The sequence below is a fragment of the Mesoplodon mirus genome, assembly GCF_964341445.2.
Source record: "Mesoplodon mirus genome assembly, chromosome: 15".
In the NCBI taxonomy this organism is placed as follows: Eukaryota; Metazoa; Chordata; class Mammalia; order Artiodactyla; family Ziphiidae; genus Mesoplodon; species Mesoplodon mirus.
The window spans coordinates 74010322-74031126 of NC_138991.1; the positions used below are offsets into that span (position 1 = coordinate 74010322).

Genomic DNA, 20805 nt, shown 5'->3' on the forward strand with positions numbered 1-20805 from the left:
CCCTCCCAAGTGGACACACTTCTGCCTGTCAGCCTTTTCTCGTCTGCATTTTGAGATTCTCTCTCCCTCTCTCTGTCCAGCTCCCTCTCCTCTCTCCCCTCACCTCCTTGTAAACACTTCTTTGCAGTGCAGCTCTGTCCGTTAGACACATTTCACCCAAGAATTCACGTAGAGTTGAATGAGTTCCACCCCCCAAGTATCTGGCACTTGACTTAGAATCAGGACCTTAAGCAAAAGGGACTGAGTCTCTAACTCTGCGACATTCAAACCTCCAGTGACAGGCAGGTGACCTTCTATCCTCTCCATCTACGTCCATGCCGCTCATCTTTGTGAAGAGCCTCCTCTGCCCACTTGTGTGTGGCATTCAAATCCACACAAGTCAGAATTGTAAACAGGGATTTAGAATAATAAAGACAATCCTGACAGGTAGGAGGAGGAAATGACCTCTCTCTGTAACTGATAACACAACGTCATCCTGTCCGGTCTCTTTGAATAACCTTCTTGCTTCCTTGCTTTCCTTCTCTCTCCCCTCAGCCCAAAGCAGCAGGCCAAGATGGCAGAGTATTGCCGGCTGATCTTCGGGGATGCCCTTCTCATGGAGCCCCTGGAAAAGTACCCAGTAAGCAGTTTTGATGCTCATCCCGAAGGAATGCACACCTTCTTTATGATTGGATTAGGGAGAGACCTCCTTACATTCTTTCCATGTTTATGTTTCTTGGTATGAGTTGACAATGAGCCCTCTGACCAGTGGAGGCCGGCAGGGACCTCCTGAGGGGGACAGACCTGCATCTGTCCTCTTCCTCTGCCCACAGCTTTCTCCCTCCCTCACTCCCTGATGTGAGCCAGTCAGGACTGCAGAATTCCCACAATCAAAATCAGCCCACAGAGGGAGTCCCAAGGGACAGGCTCTGGCCACCTCCCAGGGAACCTCATCACACCCCTTTGAAAGAAATGGGTCAGCAAAATGGGACATTGAAGGTGGCACAATGACATTCCGGCCTACTCCTGCTGGCCACCCCTCACTTCCTTGCACTCTCCCAGCTGAATCCAGACCTCCTATTGCCGTGGTAACAATCCTTGCTTTGAGAAGGAAAGCAGCAGAAAGATCGTCAAGTAGCCTCTTCCTTCTTCAACGCTTTCCCCAGTCTCCACACATCCTTGCATGATTTCATATCAGTCCCTGGACTGGTTGCAAGTGAAGAATAGAGGGCCTGCTTACAGGAGTTCATAGATTTCTAAAAATAACCTGTTTTGGGACTTGCATACGTGCTGTCTGTTACAATATATAACCTTCTCAAGGGAAATTGATTTTCCCATAGATGTACAAGCTGGACACACCAGAAAGAAGGCTTGCAAATAGCTTGAATCTCAGGGCAGCCAGGAAATCTAAAGCCACCTGGTCCACTTCTGCTGATGCCAAGAAGATGTGCCACTTAACTACCTCATGCCAGGATGAGGATTTTGCTGTTTGCAAACTGCATCTGAAAAGTTGATTCTAAGGGCTTGCCTGGAAACACCTGCCTGTCTTTACCATCCTCCTGGCAGATGCCACACTCTAACTGGCTTCCATCCTTTGAAAATCCAAGCCAAGGCTGTCCTATCTGTACTAAATCACGATGGTTGGATTCAGAGGGTCCATCAGAAAACTCATGAAACTTTAGGTTAACATGCCAAATCACCCAGTACATTTCTGTGGTGTTATTCATGTAGATTTCTCATGGAAAAATAATTACAGTACAGTAATTAAAATATACGTTTCATGTGAAAAAAGCAAGAACTATGAACTAGCCCCTACATAAGACACCCTTAGAGCAACTTAATGAGCTGTGTTGAGGTAGTAAAGAATAATCTAGAAGCCCTTGGTATCTAATGCAGTCCTGGGAGTTTGTTTTGGGGAAGGAACTTGAAAGGAAGGGACAGTGTTTTTAAAGAATGTGTCTTTTCTTTCCATTAGCTGGAATCTGGAGTTCCTCTTCCAAGCCCTCTGGACTTAATGTACAAAATTTTGGTGAAAAATAAGAAGAAATCCCACAAATCGTCAGAAGGAAGTGGCAAAAAGAAGCTCTCGGAACAAACCTCCAACACGTACAGCGACTCCTCCAGTGTGTTTGAGCCCTCGTCCCCAGGAGCTGGTGAGGGGCTGGTGGGCTCTCATTCCCCTATTATGTATGGATTTAAGAATTGCTGCCCTGGAATTAACTTAGAAGGACTTTTAACATTTCTACCTGGCACAGTTTTAGAACGTGTTGTTTTTTTGACTTCTGTTATAAACCTGGAGGCTTAAAACTACACAAACATATGAACACCCAGTTCTGCAGGACAGAAGGCTCACATGGCCCCACTGGACGAAACTCTAGGTGTCAGCAGGGATGCTTTCATTTCTGGAGGCTCTAGGCAATATTATTCCCTGCATTTCCAGCTCCTAGAGGCCACCCACATTCATTGGCTTGTGGCCCCCTTCCTCCAGCTTCAAGCCAGGAATGTCCCATCTCACTTCTTCTGTCATCGTATTTCCCTTGGACCACAGCTGGAAAAGGTCCTTTGCTTTTCAGAACTCATGTCTTTCCATTGGGCCCATCCAGATAATCTAGAGCAATCTCTTGCATTTCAAGGTCCTTAACTTAATCTCATCTGCAAAGTCCCTCTTGAAGTGTATTCACAGGACACAAGAGATATTCATAGGACATGGGCATTTTGGGGGAGGCCATAATTCTGGCTACCACATAAGCCAAATAATCTTTGGAGTGACCATGTTATTTTAAGCTTCTCAAGGGAAGGGATCCCTTGACATTAACCACAAGTCTGGACACAAGATATTCATCAAATGGATTCTCATTGATGATGTGCTGAAGAGTTCTGGGCCATTCAACTTATCCATATTCTACAGAGCTCTTTTAAAATGTGAAATGGTAAAGTTACTTGAATTATCTATCAAAGCTACTAGGTGATATTTACTGTCACTAATTTTTGGTTTAGATTTAAGTTGAAATAGATTTTTGTGATTGATGAGAAAAGAATTCAAAGTGGTCACCCATTTCCTTTGAATTATTTGTCATTTAGTCTAAGTTCTTTTCCAACTCTAGTCAGTGTCTTGGCAATCTTAAAAGTGCATTACAGATATGTTCACCCTGATTGGAGGGTGAACAAGTAAAGGAAACTTTAAGCGTAAATCTAGAAAGTTCTTCAATAAAAAGTTTAGCTAACCTTGGAATAATCATTTTGGAAAACTGTTTGGCAGCATCTACAAAAGCTAAGCTGAACATATGCATATGAACCCCCTCTGCCCCAGAGAATTCTATTCCTAGGTATATACCCAACAGAAATGCATGTAGATGTTCACCAAGAGACATTGGTGAAGAATTGCTTAAAGCAGCACTATTCAGAATAGCCCATCAACAGATAAATACAGGGCTTCCCTGGTGGTGCAGTGGTTGAGAGTCCACCTGCTGATGCAGAGGACGTGGGTTTGTGCCCCAGTCCTGGAAGATCCCACATGCCGCAGAGCGGCTGGGCCCGTGAGCTATGGCCGCTAAGCCTGTGCGTCCGGAGCCTGTGCTCCGCAAAGGGAGAGGCCACAGCAGTGAGGCCCGTGTACCACAAAAACAAAAACAAAAAAGAAAACAAAAAAACAGATAAATACATGTGCTATATTCACCCCATGGAATAATATGTAGCAATAATGATCTACAGTGCATACAACAATATGGATGAATCTCATTTTAGAAACATAATGTTGAGTAAAGAAGTCAAATGCAAAAGATAAGTACCCACTGTCTGATTCCATCTATATAAAGTACAAAAACAGCAGAACTAACCTGCACTGTTAGAAGTCAGGAGATGGTTACCCCTCGTGAAAAAGTGACTAAAAGGGACCCAAGTAGGCTTCTGGACACAGTTATGTTTTGTTTCTTGATCTGGGTACTGTTTCCTAAGGTCTGTTTGGTATGTTAAGGCACTGTACACGTGTGGTGTGTGTACTTTTCTGTATACTTATCACATGTCAAGTAAAAAGTTTAAAAATAATTTTTAAAAATTAAAATACAAACTCTATGGCATTCAGGAAAAAAAAGCTTGGCCAAGACTCTGATTTATCTTTTCCTGTATTTTTCCATTACAGTTACCAATTAGTTTTTTCTCCCCCCGACCCCCGCAGCTGTGTTGGGTCTTCATTGCCGCACATGGGCTTTCTCTAGTTGTGGCGAGCGGGGGCTACTGTTAGTTGCGGTGCGCGAGCTTCTCATTGTGGTGGCTTCTCTGGTTGTGGAGCATGGACTCTAGGCACCCGGGCTTCAGTAGATGTGGTTCATGGGCTCAGTAGTTGTGGCTCGTGGGCTCTAGAGCACAGGCTCAGTAGTTGCGGTGCATGGGCTTAGTTGCTCCACGGCACGTGGGATTTTCCAGGACCAGTGCTCGAAACCATGTCCCCTGCATTGGCAGGTAGATTCTTAACCACTGCATCACCAGGGAATTACTTTTATTGTTTAGATTAACATCCTTGTCCACAGATGTTATGTGATTCCTTGAAAGAATTTTTTTGGGGGTAGTTTTTAAATGTGTGTTTCAAACGTTATTACACAATTCTGATTCTTTTTTCAAAAATAACTTTTGTTCTCAGTGAGAATGTTCTTTTTGAAGTTTTGGAACGAAAAGTCACTAACAGGCCACCTATTTCTCAGCACGATTCTATCTCAAGTTTTAGCGAGTAAATTGTATCTTCCTTTTCATGTGGGAGCTTGTCGTTTTACCATCTGCCTTCCCCAGTTCTCTTCCCTCTTATTAACCGGATGCATAACACAAATAACAATTTTTAACAGGCAGTGAACATTATTGCTTAGTTCAGAGAAAGAGCAGCAATCTGTTACTAATTTGGTAGATTTCCTAAGCTAGCCCCATACTCTGTTGTGCAATTTTCATTTATTTCAATGGAAATTTTTGGACATTTAAATATGTAGGTAGGGCCCTGAATAAACAGCACTGCTAATTTACCATTTGGTTTGTAGATGTTTTCAGTATTGGGAACTCAAATAACTTGAAAAACATGTTTCTTATATCAAAGCTAATCTACTTATCACGGCGCCTGTTGGCCAGATCTTCCCCCCAAGAGATCCAGTCGTTTGCCTGTACACTTGTCTTAAAGAACTAGGATATATATATTTTTAATTTTTCAACAAGATTCCTCCAGAAACTTATAAGGGAGAAATCAGGTCCCTGCTCATAGAGCAAAGAATGACAAATTCTTTCCTTTCCACATAAACTAGAGAATGGCCTGATTATTTGAAATTCTGGTGTGTTGCTAATGTAAAATGAAGCACTGTCCTGCTAAACTTCTTAAATTACTCAATAAAAAGAACCCCTTCTCTAATTAAAAAAATAAATAAATAGCTACAAAAACTTGAGGCCACAAATTTGACTCTAAAAAATTTTGTGTCAACCTCCTAAAAGAATGTCTCTAATAGGATGAGCTATGTTTTCTGTTCAAAGTGGAATTGGTTCCCCTTATTAACTAACCAATACTAACGTCATAAAGCAGTTGTGTGTGGCTTTCTTTAATAAACAAGCTGCAAATAATAAGCCATGCTGGTCCCAGACATCCTTTCCCTCTAAAGGTTACTTCACTAATGCTAACTGCTATCATTAGTAATCGATTGAACTTTGTCAGCCAAATGAAAACATTTATAAGCTTCTTGGAGGCAGTGCCGTGAGCAGTGTCATTGATAGAGATTGCGCAGGGTGGCTAATTTGTAGAAGGCAGGGAGGGGAGGTACTGGCCCCTGTAGGTTGCCTCACTGTTGAACCAATATTGCCATCTTCTGGGCTTATTATCCTATTGCATTGTATGGACCCTGACAGAAGTCAAATCAAACAATTTAAAAGTATGCTTTCTTCACTTTATACTTGAAAATCTTTTTACATAAGTGATATTACTGGATCTGACTGAATCCCAGAGCTGGTAAGAATGTAATGCCTCATACCAATGTGACTATTTAAGCTGGTGGAATCATCCACCTAAACTTTGGAGAGAAAAACAATTTATTGAAATGACTGTATATTGACTACATGTGAAGCTGCATTATATCTGACCGAGGTAGATTTACAGGCATAATTATTTTAAGAGTTCACCCATTTTATCCTGCCATCTTAAACAGAACATCTACATTTTTAAAGCTATGTGCTTTGTTTAGACAACAATGCCTCCATCAAATAAGCCTGCAGGCAAATCATAAGATACAGGTGGTACCTTACAGTTTTGTAGAATCAGGTGTGCTACTATAGCCTCCATTCCTGTCCCAGCTCTTGTCCTCTACCTCAACTTCTGTGATGTCCCCTCTGGCCTTGGAAAAATAGCTACAAGGTCACTGAGCTCTGGCCAAGCATCACACAGAAGAGTCAGGACCAGGAAGAAGAGGGAAATGTGGTAAAGTGATAGTTTATCTGTTTTAGGGTCATGGAGACACTAAAATAGAATGTATACATCAAACTAGGATATGTGCACCAGAGAGAGCTAACTGTATAAGATGCCTTATGTTTTGTAAAACATATAGATAAAAATGTAAAGACAAGCATCTTTTATAGAACTTGGAAATTTCAAATGGTATTCACAAATCAAATTTAGAAAAATAAATCCATATTCAAAATGTCAGTATAATTCTGTGTAATTAATAAAATTAAAAAAAAAAACCCAAAAGAATAACTTCAGAATGGTGAAAGGCCAACTTCCAAGGAAATTTTGGGTAATGCATATGTCACATGTGCCTCGAACCTGTAAATGCTTATTTACTTCATGATCTGTTATTAAAATTTGACAGGAGAAGCTGATACGGAGAGTGACGATGATGACGATGAGGATGACTGTAAAAAGTCTTCGATGGATGAGGTAGGTTTCTAGGGCTTGACTTCTGGTCACAGAAGCTTTCAGCTAACTTGCCCATCCAGACTGCGCCCTCTGGATTGTAGCTCCTGGTCGCCTTCTGCCATCTAGTGGTGAAAAGAGTTTGAGAAATGAAGATGCAAACTGGTCGCTAGAGGAACAAGCATTGCATTAAGCAAAGTTCTCTGTAAGGAACAGTGTTGCTGAGGCTGCCTTCCATCATATGTGGTATGTTGAGAATGAATTCCAAATTTGTGACCTCGGGCTTCCCTGGTGGCGCAGTGGTTGAGAGTCCGCCTACCGATGCAGAGATCATGGTTTCGTGCCCCGGTCCGGGAAGATCCCACATGCCACGGAGCGGCTGGGCCCGTGAGCCATGGATGCTGAGCCTGCGTGTCCGGAGCCTGTGCTCCGCAACGGGAGAGGCCACAGCAGTGAGAGGCCCGCGTACCGCAAAAAAATAAAAAAAAAAAAAAATAAATAAATAAAATTGTGACCTCCAACTGCCCGCTTCAATTTTTGAGGCAATTAAATGGATTGGCAATGGTCCAGAATCCAGAGAAGACATGAGCTTTGGAGAAATGTTTATAAACACGACATTAATTTCGTTGTTATAATTTTGACCCTTTTTTGGCTTATGGAGTCTTAATTCCCCCACCAGGGATTGAACCCAGGTCCCCGGCAGTGGAAGTGCAGAGTCCTAACCACTGGACCGCCAGGGAATTCCCCATTGTAATTTTAGAACCACTAGCGGTATCTACTGACATAAGCTCAAGCTTCCCAAATAACTTCATCAGCTCAGAAATATTAACTACACAGAATCCAGAAACAAATCAAGGATAGGTCAATTGGAATTTTAAAACTTTGTTTTAGTCTTGTTCAAAAAGTTGAAGCTGAATCTGCTTTCAAATATATTGGAAAGTATCTGTCTCAGTATTTGTATCTTTACATTTTAGTTAATAAAGATAAATAACAAATAATAAGTTGTTCTCACATAATGTTCTTCCTCTTATAATTATTTCCTTTAATATAGTCTAAATTTTTGATTAATTATGTTTCCCCACTAAATTTCAACTCAATATCCAGAAGGAAAACTGTTACAGAGTAGTTTTTCCAGAATTATTTCAATTGTGTAAACTTTTTGTCAGTGATTTTTGATCATTTTAAAACTATCTTACTAGCTGGATGGCCGTTTGCAAATGAATATTTTCCAATTAATATTTAACCTTAATATTGCTACAGAAGTTTTCAAAAGAAACCATGTCTCCATGTATTTTCTCTTCTAAAAATGGGAGAAAATATTAGATCAGCCTACAGAGGTCTGTCCACATGAATACTGCAATATTGGCTTTCTTCTTTCTTAAATACTTTATCAAAGTGGTATGTAATACATAAGAGTAGCTAAAGTAACACCAGGTTTTACTATGTGCCAGATACCGTTCTGAGCTTTCACATAAATTAATTCATTTAATAATCACAAAAACCCTACATGCTGTTGGGACTGATTTTATCATAATTTTACAGGTGAGCAAGCTGAGGCACAGAAGAGTTAAGTGACTTGCCCAAGAATGCACAGTTTCTAAGTGGTGGGCTTGGGATTTAAAATTAGACAGTCTGGCTCTAGACCCTGAGCTACTGACCTGCACTGTTTTGGGCTGCTTGCCTAATAGGTGCCCAGGAACCAGAAAGGGAGGAACAGAGGAATGTTTGTAAAAAAAAAAAAAAGCAATATATGTTTGCCCATCCCCACCCACTTCCACCAGCAACGTTTTTCTATAACAGTTTGTGATTCAGCCAGTGGTCACCTACATCTCACTTTCGTATTGTACAGTGAATTCTTGGTATGTAACTTCAGACATCACCTGTGGACTCCTTGCTTTGGCAGATGAGACACAGCTCAGGGCTTCTAAAACTTTGCTGTGCGTTTGAATCACCTCAGTAAAATTCAGACTCTGGTTCAGGAGGCCTGCGCAGGGGGCTGAGAGGCTGCATCTCTCACAAGCTCTCAGATGGTGCTGATACCGCTGGTCCCAGAGTGCCCCGGGAGCTGCCCCTAAACCTCCCTCCTCCCATCCTGCAGTGTGTAACGTGAGGTGTTGCTTTTGCTTTCTCCCGTAATCCATTTTCTGTTGGTGATAATCGTTTTCAGAAGAGGCGTGAAAATCTGCTCTCTTGGGTCATTTGATCATTGCCCTGGGAAAACATAATGCTGACTCTGGGAACGTTATTTTTATTCCTGCTTCCAGGGGACCGCTGGGAGCGAGGCCATGGCCACAGAAGAGATGTCTAATCTGGTGAACTATATTCAGCCAGTCAAGTTCGAGTCATTCGAAACTTCAAAAAGTAAGTTTTCCCTGGAGAAAAAACCCTAATGTAGCATATGATGAGTATATTTTAAAGACAAGGTTATTAGACCAAAAAATGAGATGCTTATTAGAACTATTCTATGAAGTCTTGAGTATATGTGTGAATTTACTATCTGTTTTTTTGTATATCTAAATAAATATATATAACTATATATAAGTATATTTTATGTGTGTATATATATATATATATATATTTATAAAACCATATGAAAAAGTATTCCTTGATATGTTTTCCCAAAATTCTTAATAGAGCTAGAGGCCATACGTGGTTATCTAAAAGATATTAGACCAGAGTACAGCTAACTGAGTATTTTACATTATTTTTCGTTTGTGACCACATGGGCATTCCATCAATTATATAAATGAGAGTGTTGAAATAAACTATTTAACCATCCCCTCGAAAGGAAGCAATCAGAGACTTGATCAGTCTCAATATTGAATAGAAATAGAACCAAATCAACCAGTTCATCCACATTCCATTTGTTCAGCCTATGTTTTATATATTTAGGAGAACATATCATTAACTTCACATTACTTGGTGTTTTCCACTCATCCAACTACCCATCCATACTGGATGCAAATTATATATGTACATTATCTCTCCTCATCCTAGAGAAAGGGGCCCTTTTATCAAATTGCCCTTTGTGTTTGCATGAACTGTAAAATACTATTAGGTTAAGAGAATCCTTGGGACAGTTTAGCTACTTTTATAAGCATATGCTCTTAAAAGCTGAATTTTTTCTTAAACACAGCAGTCTCTTATAAAGGAGAGTTTTATAGATATACTAAACTCTAAGCCTCTACATTAACACACTTATGTGTAATTGTATAATTTTTCCCAAAGAGTCTTAACTTCATAACATATGGTATCTAGATCTCTACAACAAAGAATTTAACTTCCAGTAAGATTTATACATAAAGATTTCAACAGTTTGTTTGATGTTATAATTACTGGTGTTTCTTACTACAAGCTGTTCGTTGTGAAACATACTATAAAGTAGTTATTTTTATATTACTATAACTTCCTTTGGCTGTAAAATGAGTTTTCGTAATTCATGAGTCAAAAGCTCCCAGACAAGTAGCTAAACTGAGAAGGGGCTGATACATTTAGGTCCTTAAGAACCTGGTGACAACATCACCAGCCAAAGATTTACAAACAAGTACTTTTCTCCCTGTGTTTTATATCATTTTCTCACTTTTTTAAAAAGAACACTGCACATATTTCACAAAGAATGTATTAAATTGACTTAATTTTAATTAGCAGTCATGCTTAAGATAATCATATGAAAGGCTTTAATTATGGAAAGTGGGCATCAAAGAAGAAAGATGCCTCAAGGTAACTCAGTTTAAATCACCGAGCTCCAGATAACACATCTTAGTCTGTATGTAACAGTGTGATTTCTTTCTAGTTGGGAAGAGGACAGAGAAGCTGTTTGACTCTTAGTCTTTCTAAACTAAGATAACTTTGTTTGGTTTCTCTCACTCTAATTGGAAGCTTAGCTTTCACTTTCAAGATGTTTCTCTGTGTCCAAGAATATTGAGCCCTCTAGTGCATTCACCTCTACAGCCTCTGTCATCTAATCTGAAAATGAGGCTATCAGACTGGAAAATGTCCAAGGAGACTTCTGCTTTAAAATAACAAAATTCTTATGTCAAATTAGTTGTTTCTAAAGGGTCTCTACAAACTTGAGGCAATGACAGTGTGAGTATAAAAGAGAGTCAGCATCTAGCAGGAGTGTACACACGGTCTGTATTGTTAATTCTCAGTGATGGCTTCCAGAAAGCAATCTGAATGGATTTAGAGCAACAGATTCCCACAGGGCCCCTGCTCTTTTGACAAAATAGCTTTCCTGGCCACACTCTCCAAGTGTAAAATTCATTTTCCCACCCTAACGCCATCATGTCCCTAACTTGCCCAACACCTGGCCCAGGTAGCAAATATTAGAAGAGGCAAAACTAAGACTCAACTTTTGTTACAGGTAAATAGTCCACTGAAAACAACATTAAATATAAAAGTTGTTTGAGGATTCTTTGCCCTCAACTTCACAGAACATTTGTCTACATCTTATGTGCTATCATTTATAATATTGAATTTTATTTCTCACTTTTTGTTGTTGTTGTTGTTAACTCAGAAAGAAACAGAAGCTTTGAAATGTCTTCCTTTGTGGAAACCAAAGGACTTGAGCAACTTACAAAGTCTCCAGTGGAATTTGTAGAGTATCCTTGATTTGACGGACGTCTGCTGAATCGACAGGAGTGAAATGGTGTTATTTGTTTAATTTTTTGTCTTTAATAAAGGAGAAAGGTGCATGAGATGGCGTAAGTCTGTCACCTGGGCAATAAATAGTTTCAGGTTTCATATGTAATGGTGAGTGGGATAGTCTGGCATGTGGAAAAGAGAACTGGCCTTGGAGTAAAGGAAGCCCAGATTTCCAGGATACCTTCAGACCACCAACCTCTTTATCCCTTGGTAATTTGCATAATCCTTCTGAGTTTTCTCACCTGTAAACAGAAATGATGATACCAGCTTTATGGCTTGCTGTTGGGTTATGGACAACATATGTAAAATGTGTGTGTATGCTTTATGCATATATAAAATATGACAGGTATAAAGTGTATATATTATATGTATATAATATAGACACATTTTTGGTGTCTCACATCCTTACATGTAATAGATGTCCAATCGAAAAATAGTTGGGATGATGATGATGAGAAAATACATTACTAATAATGGCTTCGTTTGATACTCCTGACAACAAATTTTTTTTATTTTTATCCCCGAATCAAAATGAAATGACACAGATCTTTAAAATTTTTTCATAAAACAAATATTAAATGTCCCAAACAGCCCAATTTCATGAAAGTCCTATAATAAAAAAGTCACCTTTAAAACTCATCAACAATAGAGGAAACAAGTGTAAACTCCATAAGCAAAGTGACAGTACATCATGATCATTAGTATTCATCAAGTACTAACTATGTGATAGACCTTTTGTTATATGTCTTATTTAATCCTTACAATAGCTGTATAATGTAGGAATTCACATCTTTTATCGATGAGGAAACTGAAGCACAGAAAAGGGAAATAACTTGTCTTGAATCATACAGCTAACAAGTTCCAGAATTTAAGTTTCACACTCTATTTGGCCTAACTCCCCTGCCGAGCTCAGAACCTGAGCTAACCTCTACCAAACTTGGTAATAGAAATAGTCAGTTGTGTTTTAAAGACATAGCATCCTTCAATAACTAAAAGGTTCTCAGGATGGAAAACTGATGACGGTAGGAACCAAAATATGAGACAAGGTCAAAACCTTCTGTGCTATATTTACCTTGTTATCAATCATAAAGAGTACCACAGTCTTGGCCAATAGCATTCCCTGAGAAGGTTAAGAAAATGAGCAGAGAGCATTTCAAAAATAGCCGTACAGTTCATGATATCTGCTTCTGCCAAGCACAATATCATCCTGTCACATGACTTGCTATGCTTGGACTTCCTCATGTGTCTTTAATTGCTAAGCCAGTCCTTAATAATCTCCACAAAATCACATTGACTCAACCATCTTTGCACCTCATTACTTTTTACCCACAGGGCTCTGCAAAGGTGATGCTACATTTCTATTATAAAAGCACATTTATTCTGTTTGTTCAGAAAGCTTTTTACCTATTTCACCCACCAGCCCAGTGAGATCATCAATCTTTAATTCATTTCCCCAATGGAGAAAGATGGAAGGCAGCTTCTCAGCTAATATTATTGGCTAATTCTTTTTATAATTGTATTCACTACTTAACATGATGGTCCAGATATAACAAAATGCAGCTTAGCAGGATATATCCAAAAGGAACACGTGTGGATTCATCCAACTACATGCCCCAGCTCTTCTGGAATGCAGGCTGCCAAATGGTTGCACTTAATTTCCAAACAGTGGGTAAGTAGCACAATTAATGTTCATTCCTTTCTATTATAAAGCCACATTTCCCCGTGGCTTTATAACCATTCCCAAGGAGAAAAAAACTGTCAGACTTGACTGAAAAAACAAACAAAAGCACATTTTCATAAAGGAAATACCATTGCAAAAAAAAGTGAATTTTGAAAATTGAGAAATTGTCTTCAATGGTTTATAAACAAGTCTTTATTTCTACTTGTTTTGCATTATTTTCAAGCAAAAACTTTTATGCTTTTTAAAGTAATATGTATTTATTATAGAAAATGTAAAAAATTCAAAAATACCATAAAGAAAAGAATAAAACTGTGAGGAATGTTACCACTCAGAGATTCAACATTGTTAACTTTTGGCATTGTAATCTGTAAGGTTTTTTGGATATGCATATACATGCTTTTTCACTTAATAACTTGTTTAAATATATATATATATATATATATCTTTATATATATTTAAATGTGATACAGAAACATGAATTTTAATAGCTGTATATTAAGCACATCTCATAATTCACTAAAACCCATTTCCTATCACTGAACGTTAGGGTATTTTATTCCTGCTATAAATAGTGCCCTGAGAACAGCCTTGAATATAAATTGTCAAGTCTATCTCCTAATGTTCTTTTGGAACAGCTCCTTGAAATAGAATTAAAAGAAGTGAACGTTTTAAGAACCTTTCTGCACAATGCCAAATTGTCCATCAAAAATGTTGTACTAGGGCTTCCCTGGTGGCGCAGTGGTTGAGGGTCCGCCTGCCGGTGCAGGGGACGGGGGTTCGTGCCCTGGTCCGGGAGGATCCCACATGCCGCGGAGCGGTTGGGCCCGTGAGCCATGGCCGCTGGGCCTGTGCATCCAGAGCCTGTGCTCTGCAACGGGAGAGGCCACAGCAGTGAGAAGCCCGCGTACCACAAAAAAAAAAAAAAAAAATGTTGCACTAGATTTCTCCTCCATCAGCAATGTATAAGTTGTTCTCTGTCACTTGAGATCTTGGTTAAGTATTATCATTAAATAATAATAATAATAATAATAATAATAATAATAATAATAATAATAATAATAAATTCAGAAAAATACCTCCTTGTCCTTTTTTATTTCATTCCTTTGATTATTGTTGAGGTTGAACATTTTAAGTATGTGTTTTGATTTTTACATTTCTGCTTTTATGAATTGACTATTCAGGACTCTTGTCAATTTTTCTATTCACTTATAACAGTACTTTTTATATAAAGGTCATGTTGTCTTATTTTGTAAAACAGATGAGATCAGGTTGATTAATGTTTTATTTTATGGAATCTTGGTTTACTCTCATGATTTCAGGCTCCACACCCAATGATCCATCCATATTTACTCCTATTTCTTTCATAGTTTCTTTTTTATCTGTAATTTAACCTGTTCATCCATAGAAATTTAATTTTCATGTATAATCTCAGTAAGAGATAAAACTGAAATTACAGTTTATTAGATGTAGCCTTTTATATTTTTTTAGATTATTTATTTATTACTTTATTTATTTTTGGCTGCGTTGGGTCTTCACTGCTGCCTGCGGGCTTTCTCTAATTGTGGAGAGTGGGGGCTACTCTTTGTTGTGGTGCATGGGCTTCTCATTATAGTGGCTTCTCTTGTTGCAGAGCACGGGCTCTAGGAGCATGGGCTTCAGTAGTTGGGGCTCGCGGGCTTTAGAGCACAGTCTCAGTAGTTGTGGCGCACGGGCTTAGTTGCTCTGCGGCATGTGGGATCTTTCCGGACCAGGCCTCCAACCCGTGTCCCCTGCATTGGCAGGTGGATTCTTAACCACTGCGCCACTAGGGAAGCCCCTAGATGTAGCCTTTTTAGTTGTTAATTTGGGTACATTTTTTCAATCTATAGTCTTCTCCATTAATAAATTTTTCACCCTCCTGGAGCCACTAACTTACTGTTATTATTATAATGTTTAATAATATGGTTTAATACATGGAAGTGGAAATTCTTCATGGCTATTAACATTCAATTCTTCTTTCCTTGCCAGTGGGATACTTTTTCCAAGTAAATTTAGTTTAATTGTTATTATCTCCTGCACTGAAAAGAAAATGAGATTTTGATTAAAATCACATTAAATTTATATTAGTTTAATTGTTATGTTCCCCTCTCCCCCACTGGAAAAAAATGAGATTTTGATTAAAATCCCATTAAATTTATAAATTCATCTGAAGAAAACTGACAACTTCTAATTTTTAGGGTTTTTTTTAATCACAGAAAATTATTATATCAAGTTTCTCAACAAAATCACTCATCTTCATTAGAGGTATAGTTTCTCTAGATGAAATCCTTTTTTTAACAGTACGTTTTTCACAGATTGTTTCTGGATATTGATATTTGTATATTTATTTTATAAATAAATGTATTTTATAAATGTTCATCTTCCTAAACTCATAATAGCCTATTTTGCCAGTAGATTTTATTGTTTTTTTCATATATACAGTTATAATAATTTAATCACATCTACTTTTTCTCCTTTCTTAGTGCCTTGGACTGACCATTCTAAAATAATATTAAATAATAGTATTAAGAGTGGGCACTTCCTCTTCATCTTAACGCTAACGGGAATTTCACATTGTGATACCAATGAGTAGATGCTGGCTGTGAATTTGAGACAGATAGTCTTTTACACACTAAATGAATCTACGCTTGCTTTAAGTGACAACAGTGTTTTAGGAATTTATGTTGAATATTATTAAATGTCTCTTTGACATCTATTGCGATGATCGTATGTTCATTTCTTCTTTTGTGAGAAATGTGATAAATTATATTAATAAATCTCCTAATATGTAAGTATCCTTTTGTTCCCAGGATAAATTCTATTTGCTTGTATATTATTTTTTAGAACATATATTTTGCTAATTAATTTTTTAGACTTTTGAAGTTATTTTTTTTAAGTATGATAAGTCCATCATTTTCTTTTTTTGGTACTCTGTCCAATTTTGGTATCATAGTCATATACCTTAAAAAATGAGAGATAAAATTTCACTTATTTTCCCTGCTCTAAAAATGGTTTGTTACATGGAACATTGGAATGATTCTACCATCACTTCTTTACTGTCCACCTAAATAGATTCAGATAATATGGAGGAAATTGGCAGTTTCCCAGATTCCTTATGACTTTAAGTACCTTTTTGTTTGTTAAGCTCTAGCAATTGCAACAAATGTAGACATTTATTTCATACATTGACTGAGTCTTAGCAAAACTTTGACCAGGAATCTTTGTCCATTAGAAACTAGTCAGTGTGTGATTACATACTGGTAGTAAATAATCAAAGAAATGAAAATTTTTAAAAGAAAATATTTTTTTCTTTCTTATAACTGAAAAAAGAAGAATTTCACCACTTCACCACTGTTGGTGAAGTATGAAGAAGTCCATCCTCAAAAACATGGATTGTAGGTTTAAAGTGATTTAAACTTTCTGAAGGGCATCTTAGAGAGAATTATCAAAAAGCTTTTCCAATATGCATATTTTCTGACCTAGAAATTTCACTCCTAAGAACATCGTTAATGATGGCTTCAAACATTTCATCACAACGATGTTCATCAAAACATTATATGTAATGATAAAAACTTGGAAGAGAGGGGGCTGTTATAAACCGTGTATTCAGACATATCTATTCAAAAGAAGTTTATACAGTTGTTAAAATTAAAGCAGACGAATATTTAATGAAATGGACATACTGCATTTTCAAAATATATTTGAAGTAGAAAAACAGGATATATACCAACCTGTTGGCAGTGGTTTACCTCTGGATTTGGAGATGACAGCTCAATTTCTTTTTCTTGTCTGTATTTCCTGTTTCTATAATGATTAAATCTTTCTTTTTAAAGAAGGAACAAAAGTGGACTGTAATACAATCTTGCTTTCTTGCTCCAAGTAAAACTACAGTCACAATAAAGTTTGTGTTTTTGATATGCAGACCTGGCTATGCAAATAAACATGGGAATGTATGAATACAATGGGAAAAGTGGCTACAGACTGAAGCCAGAGTTCATGAGGAGACCTGACAAGCACTTTGATCCATTCACCGAAGGCATTGTGGATGGGATCGTGGCCAACACTTTATCTGTTAAGGTATGTGCTACCCTATCACACAATTGTACCCAGCAAAAGTCTTCAACACCACCTATTTTGTGTAAAGTAGTTCAGTCATGAAGAATTTAATTCCCAGCAAAGTCTTCACTTCTTTCTTACATTTTTTTTTTCTTTAAGGACTAAATCTGAATTAGCAGTTTTCAAAAGCTACATGCATAAAGTAAAGGGACTAAGCCCAACTTTTAATAGGATAAAAATCAGACCCAAAATTAATAAAACTAGTTGGTGAGATTCACCATGGCTTGTCCTTTCTTTTGGTGTAAAGATCCCATGGTGAAATTTACCACGAAAATTACTGACTCATACTGAAGAAATCTTCTGGTCATTTCCCCCCCCTCCCATTAGTCCTAGGAAAATAGCCACACTGAGCAAAGTTAGAGAAAAAAGTATTCTCTCAATAAATTGTTAAATATTGAATAAAAGCTCTCAAGTTACCATAGCATGGGTTTTGAAAATCTATCAGAGTATTCAGGGATTTATAACACGTAGTAATGATATTAAATACAAGAATCATGTCATTAAGCATACATCTGACCCTCAAAAAATTAATTCCAAATGATTTCTGCAGTCTTTGAAATTGATGTTACGGGAGATACAGTTTTTTTTTTTAGTTGTGAGAAAACATTTTTAATACTATGAATGGGAAATCATTTTTATAAAGAGCTTTTTACATGAATCCTATAAGCCCATGGTTGTTGTATTTAAGTTTCATTTACATTTTAAAGTTTCATTTCTTTTCTGTTTAACTGGATAAGTGCAGCACTAAGAAACATTTTTTAATTGGGCATAAATGCAATTTTCCAATTGACCCTAAACTAAAGGCATATAAAGAACTGTGCAAAAAAAAATGCTCTGTCACAATTTCACTAATTTATATCTACCCTAATCTTGTTGAGCCCATTTTACTTTAAAATTTATGTCATTTACACCAACGATTAAAAATAAAATTGCAATGAAGTGTCTCACAGTGATATCATTTGAAATTATTTCACACTGTATATCTGCAGAGTGAACTTGGCAGAATCAGAGCTTCAAGATTATATTTAGTTTAGGAAATTGTTTTCAGCAGAGGATGTTTAATTCCTGTCAAGTTTAAGATAAACTCTTAAGTATCACACACTGATAAAATGTTATTTTTAGAATCCTTGTCAATTGTAGTTATAGTTGGGTCAACTTAAAAATATTTTGACAAAATAATAACCTTTTGTCCTCATTTGTCAGCTCATCTGCTTTTATATTTTTGCTTGCATATTTATTTTTTCTTGAAAATTCCACCATGACAATGTAAGCAATTATAAACAATGACATAGAGACAGGATTATAAACAATGACATAGAGAAGTTGAGGGGAAACAGTTGACTTCCAAGCAGGTGTACACTGCTGCTTGAGTCCAGAATGGAGACAGTGTTCTGGAGATGTTAGTGTCCTCTGAATGGACAGGCCATAATGCATCAGAGACCTGAAGCTGAGTCCTGCCTTCAACATTACATCTGGAGCCAGGATGTGGCTCATTTCCGCCTAGTACTACCTTTGTTTTGAACCCCTGACATAGACTTTATCGTGCCAAGATGGACTTGTGAGCTCCAGTGATGTTCCATCATCCTATTTTACTGATGAGAACATTGAAGCTCAGTGTCATTAATTTAGTTAAGAACTCTACTTTAATTGAAATCTTAAGTACACAACATCTTTGATGCATCTGAATTCCCAATGTGACTTGCTTAACTTGGAAGTTTCAAACGTGTTGTAAAATGTCAGCTAAGTTGTTCTTAAGAAGAACCTGAAATTAAGCAAAGAGATTGTTGCCTGCAGGTCTCATGCACCCAGGCAAAGAGAACATTCAGGAGAAATGAGCTGTCCCAGGGTAAATTCAGACAGCCTCTTCCTCATGGCTTTCTCTCTATCTTGTATGGCATCTCTGACCACATCAGCATATAGCTGCCTTTGGCCTCACTCAGCCTCTGATGGCCATCCTCAGGCCACCACTTGTCTCATTTCTGGCCCAGCCACAACCTTGGTAATTTTGTCTGCTTTCACCAGCCATAGCTCAGAAAGTGAAGGTTTGTCAACAAGACAACCCAGATCAGATCTCTGGGTCTGCTCCATCAGCACTTGCTTTCTTGCTCCCCTCTCTGTTAAAGCAAAGGACACCTCAGAGTCTGAAAATTCAGTTAGAAAAAGAAGCAGACGTGGGAGACATTTTATGAACATGTAATTTTAAAATCTCATTTAACTCCACAATATTCACTAATTTTATAGCTAGGCAAAGGATACCCACAACTGTGTGGATGGCTAACCAGGTGAGGTTAGGAGTGATGATAAATTGGGCAATGGTTTAAGGTCATTATTTGTTTCCAGTATTTTTTTTATCATCATTGTGGCTTTTTATTTAAAGTGTAACAGCTTTGAGAATTAGAATAGCATGATATTATAACCACTCTTTCAATGTGAATTTTATGAACAAGAGGAAGTTTTTTAAATGCTAGACTTTCTAGTGTGTTATGTTTTAAATTTGTACTCTTAAATGACCTTTTAATTTCATTTACAATCATGTTAAAATGAGAATTTTTTCTCTTAAAACATTTTTAAGTATTAGAAAAACATTTATATTCAGATAAAGGCTCTACAGATCAATCTTTAACATTTAATAGATGTATCTCTCAAATGCAAAGGCATAATCTCATCAAACTTTTGATACTTATTCATTTATTTCCTCCTATAAAACTTTGTCTTATTAATTGACTTCTAACCTCAGCATTTTCAGTATTCCTCTACAAATTCCTTAACTGAAAAATAAATCATATTTGTACTCTGGTTTCTATTTTATTTTGATTATGGTTCAACATTCAGCATCAGCATTTGTACCTCCCTAAAGTATTCTCTTATACCATTGTTATTCATTTATCAAGAGTTCCTTTTTTTATTATTTTCTAGATTATTTCAGGTCAGTTTCTCTCTGATAAGAAAGTCGGGACTTATGTGGAAGTGGATATGTTTGGTTTGCCTGTGGACACACGGAGGAAGGCATTTAAGACAAAGACATCACAAGGAAATGCTGTAAATCCTGTCTGGGAAGAAGAACCCATTGTGTTCAAAAAGGTTGGTCTAGTGTCCTTAACATGACATGTTACTGCATCTTCTAGGTGTTTTACACTGGGGAAAAAATAAAATGAGGAATCATTTGTTGCTTCATTTGAGAATTTACACGTTAATAATGCAATAGCATTTTCAAAGCTATCTTAAAAACTATTCAAGATTTCCATGAGTCACTTTTTTTGGATGTTTCATAATTGCATTGTAAATCAATTAATTCTAGAATACCTCATTTGGAAGGCCAGAATAAGATATAAATTTAACTCATAGCCTCTCATAATACAAGTGATAAATGATATGTTTTCACTATAATTCAAATGAAGTAGAGTGGGAAGTAGGGAATAGTATGGTAGCCGAGAGAAAGGAGGTCCATATTTCCTTTAAAAAGTATATTAATTAAACTCCCTAGAATCTCCAGCCA

General features: G+C 37.3%; 1 protein-coding gene across 2 annotated transcripts in view; it reads left to right on the top strand.

The window, feature by feature from the left end:
- PLCB1 (phospholipase C beta 1) overlaps positions 1-20805 on the top strand; it is a 692285-nt gene that overhangs the window by 551270 nt on the left and 120210 nt on the right. For both annotated transcript variants that reach the window (XM_082644419.1, XM_082644420.1), the window contains exons 13-20: positions 535-619; positions 1955-2132; positions 6807-6874; positions 9115-9211; positions 11367-11451; positions 13039-13163; positions 17116-17270; positions 20226-20390. In XM_082644419.1, coding sequence (XP_082500545.1) covers positions 535-619; positions 1955-2132; positions 6807-6874; positions 9115-9211; positions 11367-11451; positions 13039-13163; positions 17116-17270; positions 20226-20390 — 958 coding nt within the window. The remainder of the gene's footprint in view (positions 1-534; positions 620-1954; positions 2133-6806; positions 6875-9114; positions 9212-11366; positions 11452-13038; positions 13164-17115; positions 17271-20225; positions 20391-20805) is intronic.